The 13,198-nt window shown below is 44.2% G+C and overlaps 1 protein-coding gene across 3 annotated transcripts in view; it reads left to right on the top strand.

Annotated features, from left to right (window-relative positions):
• JCAD (junctional cadherin 5 associated) overlaps positions 1-12,543 on the top strand; it is a 102,322-nt gene extending 89,779 nt beyond the window's left edge. For 2 of the 3 annotated variants that reach the window (XM_074405194.1, XM_074405193.1), the window contains exon 4: positions 4,231-4,414. In XM_074405194.1, the coding sequence (XP_074261295.1) occupies positions 4,231-4,316 (86 nt within the window). In that variant the 3' untranslated portion in view covers positions 4,317-4,414. Of the gene's footprint in view, positions 1-4,230; positions 4,415-7,205 lie in introns of those variants that run through there. The other variant, XM_074405192.1, reaches the window with a different exon arrangement.
• Positions 12,544-13,198: the final 655 nt, after the last annotated feature.

The following is a 13,198-nucleotide window of genomic DNA, read 5'->3' as shown; positions in this document are numbered from 1 at the left end:
AACAAGAAAATGTACATGGGCACGTTCAAGTTTTCCCCAAATACAGTGAGGTTCTTAGGGGTGTTAGCAGGCGTTGCTCATCTGCTCCGTATGCAAAATACGTGATTGAACTAATCCTTGGTCGGGGCTCCGCTGGATCCTCTAGTTGGACGCGTTGGGGCTCTGCTGTGGTAGAGAATACCGGGAATGTGAAGGCTTTGCCATTATGGTGGAAAAAGTGTTACCTGCCCATTTTCTGAGCTGCTGGGGTTTATTATAGCCTTCAGCGTAATTCCTCTGCAGTCCCCCCTTCCTCCTCAAAAAATATGCCCACTAGACTTTCAGGCTAGTTAAAACTTGTCAGAGACTTCTAAAGCGAGTTTCTTCATCTGTAAAATCAGGATGATTTTCTCAGTTCTGTGGCTTCCTGAGAATTGTAAGGAGTTTAAAATAAGACAAGTTAATCTTGTTATAATAAAATACCAGTTGGTAAATATTTCTATGTCTCAGTTCATGGATACCTATTTCAGGGAGGTTTTTTGTTTTGTTTGAGACAGAGTCTCATTCTGTTGCCCAGGCTGGAGTCCGGTGGCATGATCATAGCTCACTGTAGCCTTAAACTCCTAGCTCAAGTGATTCTCCAGCCTCAGCCTCCCAGGTAACTGGGACTACAGGCATGCACCAGCATACTCAGCTATTTTTTTTTTAAAGTTATTTGTAGAGATGGGGTCTTGCCACATTGCCCAGGCTGGTCTTAAATTCTTGGCCTCAAACAATCCTCCCGCCTCAGCCATGGTGCCCTGTCCAGGGAATATTTGATAAGACAAAATTTCCAGTTCAGAAAAGCACTTCCTTGATTTTTAGCTTGACCATTTAGAATGAGAAGGTCCAGTAGGTACCTAAAAACACCCAGGTAGTGCACATTTTAATTTTAGCCAGTTACTAAAAACACCTTCCTCGTGACCTTTTTTTTTTTTTTAACCATCGCTACTAACAAGCAGAGAACCTAATTATTTTTTTCTCTTCTCCATCTGATACAGTTGCTAATACACCATAAAATGGCCAAAAATCTACAGGCAGAGAGCTACTCATGTTGACAGCTTCCTGGGGCACTTTCAAGTACAGTCATGTGTCACTTAATGACGGGGCTTACTCTGAGAAATGCATTGTTAGTAGTTTCATCGTTGCGTGAACACCTTAGAGAGTGCACGTCCACAAACCGAGATGGTAGAATCTACCACACTCCCAGGCTTCATGGTAGAGCCTATTGCTTCCAGGCTGTAAACATGTACAGCCTGTTACTGTGTGGAATTCTGCAGGCAACTGTAACACAGTGGTAAGCATTTGTGGATCTAAACACGTCTAAAGAAAAGGTACAGGCCAGGCATGGTGGCTCATGCCTGTGATCCCAGCACTTTGGGAGGCCAAAGCGGGCCGATCACTTGAGGTCAGGAGGTCAAGACCAGCCTGGCCAACGTGGTGAAACCCCGTCTCTACTAAAAATACAAGAATTAGCCAGGTGTAATGGTGGGCACCTACAATCCCAGCTACTTCGGAGGTTGAGGCAGGAGAATCTGGGAGGCAGAGGTTGCAGGGAGCTGAGATCATGCCATTGCACCCCAGCCTCAGCAACAGGAGTGAAGAAAGTCCATCTACAAATAAAAAAGAAAGAAAATTCACAGTAAAAATATGGTATAAAATATTAAAAAAGAAAGGACTGTGGGGCGTGATGGCTCACATGTGTTATCCCAGCGTTTTGGGAGGCTGAGTCGGGCAGATCACAAAGTCAATAGATCAGGACCATCCTGGCCAACATGGTGAAACCCCATTTCTACTAAAAATACAAAAATTGGCTGGGCATGGTGGTGCATGCCTATAGTCCTAGCTACTTGGGAGGCTGAGGCAGGAGAATCGCTTGAACCCGGGAGGAAGAGTTGCGGTGAGCTGAGATCAAGCCACTGCACTGCAGCCTGGTGACAAAGCGAGACTCTGTGTCAAAAAAACAAAAAACAAAAAACAAGGACCACTTTTTTAGGGCACTTACCATGAATGGAACTCGCAGGACTGGAAGTTGCTCTGGGCAAGTCAGTGAGTGGAGGTCCTGAATGCGAAGGTCTAGAAAATTCCTCTACACTGCAGTAGACTTTATAAACCCTGTACACTTAGGCTACACCACATTTGTTTAAAATTCATTGCACTATGACATGATGATGTCACTAGATGATAGGAGTTTTTCAGCTTCATTATCATCTTACGGGACCACTGTCATATGTGTGGCCCATCATTGACCAAAACGTTGTTCTGTGGTGCATGACCGTGGTTGGAGGGGAGAGCACCATTAGGGGCGATTACTCACATCTGTTTGGCTCACGTGGCCCTTTATAGGCCTTTCATGTGATGGTCACCAGGCTTCAGTATTCAAAACCACTGGTTTTGAGAGCAGGTCACATGACAGAGGTAGTAAAACTGTTGACAGATGTCCACTCTTCCACTCACTGTTCCTTCACAAGTTTGAAGAGTCCCTTCACTGTTCCTCTAGGGTAGGCCTCAGTGCGTTGTCCTCAGCTGAAGGGGACCCCATAGCCTTGCTGGCATGTCACTGATAAGCTCTTGGACTTGGCTTTCCTTTTGAAGCATTTAATGATTTTAAACACGAGACTCCTCATCTCCCTCCCCGCCCCACTGCTGCCCCCATGACCGCAGCATGCTAGAACTGCTTCATTGCTCCTAAATCCGTGGCCCACTTAAATTCAGCCCGTGTGCCGGAACTGTAAAACAAGGCCATGCTGTGTCCACCTGCACCACCTCACCCTACACACACCCCCTTCTAGAACTTTATTATCTATGTTGCGTCATCAAGCGTCTTTATTTTAGATTAAAGTTGGTCATTTCAGCTCACATGTCTGTAGTGGTCTTTTGTGCCTCTGGTTAAGAAATCAGCAGTGCAAAGCCAGTTCAGGTCACGGACTCCCATCTTTGCTGGGTGACCTAGGCTCTAATGCAGAAGTGTCATCCCAGGCTCTCATCATACACGGAACCTCCTGGTTCCATCATCCTCTGTTGCAAACCCTGTTAATATGAATCCAAGGGAAGAAAAAAGAGGTACCTGTGTGAAGCCCGAAATGAAGGGAAGGGGGAAGGCTTCATGATGCCAGATGGCTCCATTAGAAGGCTGGATGTTAGGACATCTTCGGGGCATTACTACCTTTTAAGGTAGGCCTCAGTGTGTTGTCCTCAGATGAAACGGATCCCACAGGAAACAGGATTCTTAATTCTCCAGGTAACCACCCTGTACCCTAGACCTGTGCTGTCCAATATCATAGCTCCTCATCATATACAGCTACTGGGCACTTGAAATATGGCTCATGCAAATTGAGAAGTACTGTACATGTAGGAGACACATCAGATTCTAAAGACTTAGTACAAAAAAAACCCTAAAATATCTCAATAATTTTTATATTGGTTACGTATTAAAATGATAATATTTTTAATATACTCGGTGAAATAAAATATACTATAAAACTAGTTTCACCGGTTTTTATTTGTTTTAACCTAGCTACTAGAAAATTCAAAATACTGATGACTGGGCGTGGTAACTCATGATTATAATCCCAGTACTTTGGGAGGCAGAGGTGGGAGGATTATATGAGCCCCAAACCAGCCTGGGCTACATAGTGAGACCCCCAGCTCTACAAAAAATAAAAAACAAAATTAAGCCTGGTAGTGGATGTCTCTAGTCCCAACTACTTGGGAGGCTGAGGCAGGAGGATCGCTTGAGTCTAGGAGTTCAAGGCTGCAGTGAGCTGTGACCGTGCCACTGCACTCTAGCCTGGGTGACAGAGTGAGACCCTGTCTTTAGGAAATAATACAATGTTTCGTGGCCCACATTATACTTTTATGGGACCCAGACAGTCCATGAGCTGAAGAAGGAGCCCATGGGACTGCAGGCGGCAGGTTTGTCCTGTGGAGGTGTCTGTGGTGTGCCTGGCACAAAAGACCACTAAAAAGATGTGAGCTGAAATGGCCATTTGTAATCTAAAGACACTTGATATGATAGGTACAACACAGCACAGATAATAAGGGCCCCAAAGGGTGTGTGCATTGGGTAGTGTGGTACAGACAGACATGGCATGGCCTGTTCAGTGCCCAGTGTTATGTAATGTGAGGCTTAGCCTGGAAGAGACTGAGCATCTTAATAATAGATGCTCCCGGTAGCCAGAAGTGTGACCTCCACATGTTCTCATCATTTAGTGACTGCCCACCTTCTTCTCAACGGAGAAAAAGACACCTCTGCTCGCAGGAGGACCCTCTCAGGTGAACACTGTGAGGCTGATTGAGCACAGAAGCGAAGCACCCAGCTATTAATGTCTTACAACGTTTCATGGATGTCATTAAACTTCAGTAGTCAGAAGGAACTTATGTGAACTCCCCTTCCTTTTAGCCAGACTGCCCCTGCATGCCGATGGTGATGTCTGAGCAGGCGCAGACTCCTCTTCCTAGTGCAGAGACTGTCCCATCTGGTTGGTGATGGAGGACTCCAAGTGCTCTCAGCGCTGTCTCAGTCGCCACAGTCGTGGTACCTGTTGTGTCGTAAACCTGTCTCAGCCAGGTTGAAAAGGAGTCAGGAGGATGTGTAAGACATTTTGCTGCTGGAGAAACTGGAATGTCTATGGCCTTTGCAATGCACAGTTGTCCAGATGGATTTCAGAAAAGATTTTTTTTTTTCTTTTTCTTTTTTTCTGAGATGGAGTCTCACTCTGTCGCCCAGGCTGGAGTGCAGTGGTGCGATCCCAGATCTCAGCTCACTGCAACCTCCGCCTCCCAGGTTCAAGTGATTCTCCTGCCTCAACCTCCCAAGTAGCTAGAACTACAGGCATGCACCACCACGCCTGGCTAATTTTTGTATTTTTCGTAGGGACAAGGTTTCACCATGTTGGCCAGGCTGGTCTCGAACTCTTGACCTCAGGTGATCCACCTGCCTCAGCCTCCCACAGTGCTGGGATTACCAGTGCAAACCACCTAGCCCAGCCCAAAGATTGTTTTTCTAACTGTCAAATCCTGCCAGATTTCCTTCTTTCCTTTCCTTTCTTTTTTCTCTTCTCTTCTCTGTCTTTCTTTCCTTTCTTTCTTTCTTTCCCATGAATCACCTTTTTTGACCATGCTGAGCCGTGCTATTTTTTTTCCTTTTTCTTTTTTTCCCAGCTTTATTGAGTCATGATTGACAACAATTGCATATATTTAAGGTGCAGAGCATGGTGCTTTGATTCATGTATAGGTTGTAAAGTGAGTACCCCAGTCGAGGCAGTTAACATAGTCATCTCCTCACAGTTACCAGTTTTTCAAGTGTGTGCTGAGAACATTCGAGATGTACTGTCTGCACAAATTCCAAGTGTACACGATGGCGTGAGTAACTGAAGGTCTCTAGTACTTACTCATCTAAGTACTTCTAGTACTTATTCACCCATCAAAGCTGGGTGCTTCATTTCTGTGCATCTGAGGGTTTGTACCCTTTGGCCACTATTTCTCCTTTTCTTTCACCCCAGCCCCTGGCAGCCACCCTTCTACTCTCTGTTACTGTGATTTCAACCTTTTTTTTTTTTTTTTTTTTTTTTAAGATTCCACATATAGGTAAGATCATGCGGTATTTGTCTTTCTGTGTCTGGCTTTTTTCACTTACCACAATGTCCTTAAGTTTCACGCATGCGTTGTTGTAAATGGCAGGATTTGCTTATCTTTTAGCGCTGAATCATATTCCATTGTTTGTGTATGTACAGTTTCTTTATCTGCACATCCAGTGACGAACACCTCAGTGATGAGGTAGCTTCCTATCTTGACTGTTGTAAACAATGCTGCAGTGACCTTGGCTATTGTAAATATCTCTTCTGCAGATATCTCTTCCATACTGATTTCCTTTCCCAGTCATGAGACTGCTGGATCATATGGTAGTTCTATTTTTAATTTTTTTGAGAAACCTCCATAATGTTTCCATAATGGCTGTAGTCCTTCCAGATTGCTTAAACATTTTCTCTTTAAGAATTAAGAAGCCTTTGAGCTGCTATGGCAGGAAGATCTCAGCACAGGAGGTGCATGTGTGAGCTTCAGGTTTCTCTGGATTCCAGACAGACGTCTGTGAACTGGAGGTTGTGGGACCTGGCAGCACCCAGCAGCAGCAGTAGTGACAGTTTAGGATGATTGCTCTTCTGTATCGTGTCCTGTTTTAGAAATCCAGGTCATCTGGGCACAGATTGGGATTTTTCCATTACTAGCAGTAGAATGGATCAGCATGATGGCCCAGACTCGTACACACCTGTGTTGGAAGGCTCTGGAAGCCTTGTGCAGACAGGTGAGCGAGCATCCAGCCCTGGGCCTGCCTGCCGGTCGGTGGTGATGAGAGACAGAAAGCCTCTCACTGCCAGCCGGGCGCGGTGGCTCAAGCCTGTAATCCCAGCACTTTGGGAGGCCGAGGCGGGTGGATCACGAGGTCGAGAGATCGAGACCATCCTGGTCAACATGGTGAAACCCCGTCTCTACTAAAAATACAAAAAATTAGCTGGGCATGGTGGCGCGTGCCTGTAGTCCCAGCTACTCAGGAGGCTGAGGCAGGAGAATTGCCTGAACCCAGGAGGCGGAGGTTGCGGTGAGCCGAGATCATGCCATTGCACTCCAGCCTGGGTAACAAGAGCGAAACTCCGTCTCAAAAAAAAAAGAAAGCCTCTCACTGCCAGCCCAGTGTCCGGATTTCAGGATCCTCAAGCCTTCAGGGGACAGCGTTTGATCACAAAGATGCATATTCTAAAGCAAGCTTTCTTTTGAGCTGTAATTTACCAAAAAATAAAAATAAAATTAAAAAAAAGAAGAAGAAGAAGAAAGAAAGATAAGACATCCCCTTAATATCAGCTAAACACATCACAGCCAGTTTGGAAACACTGCGTTTAAAGTGAAGTGTATTCCACGGTGAACGGGAAGGAGCCGCCAAAGTTGTCAGCAGTTCGTATTTTCCCATCTGTGTCTGGGGAATGACTATGCACATTCCTTGAAAACAGCCTTTTTAACAAATAGTTTTTTACTCCTTAGTGAAAACAGGATTGTTAAAATATCTAAAAATTAGCCTTTATACACTTGTAGATTTTGTTCCCTAGACAAATTTATGGTCTAAGGATTAAACAGAAAATAGAAGAGTTGAATATACCACTAATTTTCTTGCATTTTCTTTCCCTTTTTTACAGATTCCTATGACCCTAGCAGAGTGGAGAGGGTGTGAGGAAATGCTGGTGGAGCTTGCCTTCCATTGCTAATTGAGTATTCTCAAGTAGCTGGTAGATTTCGTCTATCAGCCCCACTTCCCCATGTAGAAGCTGGAAGCTGCCAGGTTTTAGCATCCTGGTAACATTCTTTACTACTGCCACTAGGAACCTTGCCACCCTCTCAGAATTGCTTTGTGGCGATAGAGCAATCGTCCGTTGAAACCATCTGTTTTTATAGCACGAAGATTTAATGCCTGTGATTAGGAAGGAGTTTTCACAGAAACTCTCCCTCATGGGAGATTTGACCAAGCTGGTAAATAGTTTGGTGTTGCTCTTGTTCTGGGTGAAGATTTGAATGTGGAAGGTCTAGCAAATGCTTTGGAAAGGCCCGTGAATGGTGTGCGCCCCCTCTGTGTCTCCATGGCCTGCGATCCGTGCTCCTGTGAAGGAGTTGGGGACACAGGCCATTGCCTGGCGTTTCAGCATTTTCAGTTCAGGGGAAATGTGAATCAATAGGTATGATCCATTTCTAATCAATTTGGCCTTCTGCTGCTGGAAGTAACTTTACTTATAAGTAACTTGCCATCAGAGAATAAAAGCAATATCTTTTAAGTTCCTAAAAAGTTAAAACTCGTACTGTAATATACTAAGAGTATTATTTATCTGGCAGTGAAATATTTTGATCATTTGCAAACATGCCATTGTCTGCTTTGCACTCAGTATTATCTATTTTTATTTTCTGTATGGGTATTTAGAAATTCTTTATATGAAAAACAATTGCTGGTTTAAAATAGACCATTTTAACAAAGTGACTATATTTCTTTTTACAAAAATGCTATTTTTCTATGATGTAAACAATTGTTAGGCAGCAGATTTTTAAGGAAGTATTATTTTATTTAAGAGTCTGTATCCCTTCGTGTGAGAGGAACCCAAAGAGGGTTCACTTTTGCTTTAAAGCTCTGTCCCTTACCCATTCACAACTCTGCTACTTTTATTTTATCTTAGAAAATGTCAATATAGACATATCACAGGGTTAATAAAATAAACTTTTCACAAAGATTTTTTTACAAATGTAGCTATCAGGTTATATTTGAAAATAACCCTCTCAAAACCAGCCAACATTGTTATGACAATTTTTGCTGCCATATCAACTAGAATTACCAAAAAAACCCATAGTTTTATCTTTGTATGTGTGTGGGGATCCCTGAGACCATATGTTTCTCTCCACCCCGCCACCCCACCCCTTTAAAGAAATATGTATTTTTATCTAGAATGGTCCTGAATTAGTCTCTGCGTATTTTTAAAAAGTGCTTGGGGACATTATATATATGCCATTTCAAAAGTATTATGAGGCCTATGTATCCTACTGTGTTTAATATTGCATTAACCTGCACAAAGTTCATACATTTTTTATGCATTTTTCTCTTTCTTTCTAAGTAAGATATTCTTGATAACTAACATTCCCTAAATCATTTCTTGTGTCTCTCTCACTCCCTCCTGCCTGCCTCCCTCCCTCCCTCCCTCCCTCCCTCCTTCCTTCACTTTGTCCTCCTTTTCCTTTTATTTTTTCCCCTTCTCTTTCATTTTATTTTCTTTTAGAGAAACCACCTTATCTATTTTTAGACATTTCAAATTCCTAAAATGTGAACCATTGGGTGATCTGTCGTTTGGCCCTAAAACGGCTGGCTGGACTCTCCTGGCCTGTTCTCATCTGCACCGTACCATTTTATTTCATAAGAACTTCATGTATTTGGACTGTAACGAGCAAAACAGAATCTAAGTCGTCCCGAACAATCTTTCCAAATCTTTTCAAAACAGTCATCTGCAGTCCAGAATTCAGCTCTTACGAAAAGTTATACTGCGCTCCAGTTTTCACAGCGGCAATTGTCGGGCTGGACAAAAACTTCCTCTTCCTAGAAAAAATCCAGTAGGGAAGAGTTGGGACACTGTTGTAGTTGGTGAATCATTCAAGTTACCTGGTAGTACCAAGTCAGGGCTGAGGCACCTGCAGGTCTTTGTGGGGTCTTACTTCCCTCTTTTTCTTTTTTTTTTTTTTTTTTTTTTTTTGAGAAGGAGTCTTGCTCTATCGCCCAGGCTGGAGTTGCAGTGGTGCAATCTCAGCTCATTGCAACCTCTACTTCCTGGGTTCAAGTGATTCTTCTGCCTCAGCCTCCCGAGTAGCTGGCACTACAGGTGCGTGCCACCACACCTGGCTAATTTTTCCTATTTTTAGTAGAGACGGAGTTTCACTGTGTTCGCCAGGATGATCTTGATCTCCTGACCTCGTGATCCTCCTGCCTCGGCCTCCTAAAGTGCTGGGATTACAGGCGTGAGCCACTGTTTCCGCCCTTTACTTCCCTCTTTAAAAGCAAACGTAAGAAGGTATATGTATGTATACATTTATATACATACACATATATATACACATACTTGTTGATACCATCTAAATGCTTCTTTGAATCAAAATAACTTAATTTTAGCTCATTTCTCAAGAGAAAGAGAAGGATCCCCAAGGAAAAAAATACTATAGTACGTTCTGTGATTCTCAAACCAAAATATGATGCCCTTCTGTTTTGTTATCTTAAATTGTTGTATCGTATCTTTCTGAAACCATTCTGAATTAAGTTGAAATTATCAGTATTTATACTTTAATTGTTCTAAATTTAAGCCTACATGTAAATCTTCTTTTAGGGGAAGGCAACTTTATAAGCTTAACTTGAAATTTTGACTTTTAACCTTTCATATTCTAAGGTAAATAATAGCCTATAATCAACAACAGCTTTCCCAGAGGGGTCTTGAATTTAACACTAATTATTCAGTTATTGTTTCTCTTTCTCAAACATACATAACTCCGTTATTATTTGTGGCTGGAAGAAAAAGTTTTTGTATTTTGTTTTTGTCTTTATTTCATGCACACAGTTTATTGCTGATGTTGAATAATTTGGAGCTCATAAAATTAAATTAAAAGTTGTAATTTTGACCATTTGGACTGAAAATTACATGAGGAATTACATATGCATTGTATTAGTATTTCTTGAGTTTGCAAAAGAAGGGGAAAATGATGGTAATTTGGCTCAAATTGCCTTTCTTTGAAAAATTTCTGAATGACTGAAAACCAAATATCTGTATTATCGCTTTCAACCTCATGTTTCTGCAGACTACAGAAAAACTCCTCACTGACCGTGCGTCCAGCCCCTGATTGGGTCTTCAGGATTATGTTCATGCGCATAACTGCTTGGATTTCTTCTTTAAAGTCCCTAAAACATGAATCTGTTGTTTGAGATCTTGGTTTCCTTAGAGTTGTAGGTTACGGTTTTCATTCACGTGAAAATTCTAAGTCGAACTTACGCTGCTCCATTTTACTGTTGGTGAAGGGCCATTGTTAATGCAAGTTTAGGTTTCGAAACTCAAATGACTCTAAAACCAGACCCTGACCATTTTTTGCAGCAGCAACATGACTTACTCTGACAGCATCTCGGTTTAGGGCTTCTGAAGAAAGAGGATGAAGCTCATCTGTTGAAGCAGCTACTTTTCCAACTCAGAGGCAGAAGGGGCTGGTGGAAGATAACATTCACCTACCATTTCATCTTGTGACCCCCCCACCCCACACCCAGAGATCATGTTTCAGTGTTCTGGCTCAGTTTTTTTGTTATTATTTGTTTGTTTTAAATGATTAAATAATAGGCAATTAAGTGTCAGGATAGCATCTCTTGCAAAGTGACCAGTGCAGCAGAGTTGTCTATCCGCCTTTGAGCTTAGGGAAACATTTCCCACATCCTAAGTTGGTAGAAGTTTGGGAGCACTGTTCTGCCAGACCCATCTGTGCAGGGGAGATGAAGCTGAAGAGATAGGATGTGGGGCGGGAGTATGTTTCTTAAGCCAAAGCTGTTGCAGGCCTGGGGGATTTTTGCATTTTCCTTTTGTTTTGTTTTCGATTGCAGATTCTGTACATCTGTCTGTGGGAGGAGAGTTGCTACTCAGGCCAGGATTTAAGAGACATTCCAGTGACCTTTAAGAGGTGCCTGGCGGGAGGACCTCCAGGAGTGTGGGTTGGTCCACTCTGGGACCCACCACGCTAAGGGGGGGATGATAAAATAACATGAAAGGAAGAATGGCCTCCAGCCTGCACGTTTTGTTGGAAAGAAATCAAAAGGGAGTGATGAAGACCGTAAATTCAGATTGAGTCCTCCTGAAAAGGTTGACGCGGGCTAGCAACCTGCCCGTCGAAACAGTCCTTGCTTCATCAGCAGTGTGGGGAGGTGGTCCAGGCTCCTGCAGATTCCTGGCTTTGCCCTCGGCAAGCCTCTGTGATACTTGTGTGTACGAACACAGCAGAGGACAGGGAGGTCCTTGTTCTGTGGTCTCTGCTTAGTGACTGAAACTGAAACCCAAAGGCAAGCCCAGAGTGTCTGGCCGTTCATCCCCATGCCTTGATGGGGGTGAGGAGGAACGTTTTCCGTATGAAAGGCAGGTCCTGCTGGGGCTTACAACTAACCACCCTCCTTCACCCCTGCCCCGCGGCAGGGCCGAGATGTGAGACATTCATGGTCATGGAGCAAGAAGACAAAGGCAAGTTCAAGTTGAAAAGCATATGGCAGCAAACAAATGAAAACCATATGTCCCGGCCAGGGGGAAAAGCAGTCACTTCCAGATTATAAAAATCAGTGAAGTACTCTCCACCTGGGTCAGCTGAAATTCGAGCCCTCACAGTCAGGCCTGTCAGAGAAGCTAAGCAGAAACATCTCAGGGGGTCGGGAGAACTTCTAAAATTTGGTGAAGACAAGGCCTTGCAACCCCAAAGAAACGGTTTTTTCCCTTACAGCGGGGTCTTGCTCTGTTGCCCAAGCTGGATTGCAGTGGCGTGATCATGGCTCACTGCGGCCTCAAGCTCCTGGGCCCAAGCGCTCTCCCCACCTCATCCTCCCTAGTAGCTGGGACCACAGGTGCGTGCCGCCATGCCCAGCTAACTACAGAAACTTTCATTTGTTCATTCTTTCTTTGGGCACTATTAATACCTAAGGCAGGTAGAAAGGGTCCTAGAAAGACAATTGGCAATGGCCGATTGCTGGCTGCAGTCACTGCCCCCAGATCAGGCTGGTACAGGATGCCTTAAGGTGACGAGGTGAGGGTGCGTGAAGAATAATGAGCACAGGGAACAGAGAAGCAGGACAAAGTAGCAGATAAATACCGGCAAAGCACTGATGAATGTCTTCAAGGAGCTCTTGTGTTTCTCTGCACAATGTAAATACCCTTGCTATTTCAGGATGGCGGCTGGCCTGCTCGGTAACACACATGTTCCAAATAAAGATTTTGCATGAAAGTACCTGTGTCCATTGTCGTTGACTGTGGGTGCAAGAGCTGCCCTGGACGCTGGTTCCTGAAGGGCAGTGGGCTGCAGGGAAGCAGCTCAGATGGTGTGGGTAACGCAGGGACAGGTAGTCCACAGGGTTCCAGCACCATGGGTCTCCACTGGGATTTCTCGGGAGGTAAAGCTCCTGTTTATGTCTCCCCCAAGGCTTACTCATGTTGTGGAAAGAGGCCTAGAGTTAATTCAGGGACTAGGTGCGAATGTTGACTCTCACTAACCACGTGGCTCACTGCGGCCTCAAGCTCCTGGGCCCAAGCGCTCTCCCCACCTCATCCTCCCTAGTAGCTGGGACCACAGGTGCGTTTCTGTGTCTTCCCCAGCCTCTCCTACCAAAAGAACCAAAAAATCCAATATATAGGCTGGGTACAGTGGCCCACACCTGCAGTCCCAGCACTTTGGGAGGCTGAGGCAGGTGGATCATGAGGTCAGGAGATTGAGACCATCCTGGCCAACATGGTAAAACCCTGTCTCAACTAAAATGCAAAAATTAGTCATGCGTAGTGGAGCGCACCTGTAGTCCCAGCTACTCGGGAGGCTGAGGCAGAAGAATCTGAACCCAGGAGGCAGAAGTTGCAGTGAAACGAGATCATGCCAGTGCACTCCAGCC

This window comes from Saimiri boliviensis, chromosome 8 (assembly GCF_048565385.1).
Source record: "Saimiri boliviensis isolate mSaiBol1 chromosome 8, mSaiBol1.pri, whole genome shotgun sequence".
Taxonomy (NCBI): Eukaryota; Metazoa; Chordata; class Mammalia; order Primates; family Cebidae; genus Saimiri; species Saimiri boliviensis.
The sequence above is the reverse complement of the archived record's forward strand: the minus strand, read 5'-3'. Positions and strand labels throughout refer to the sequence as shown.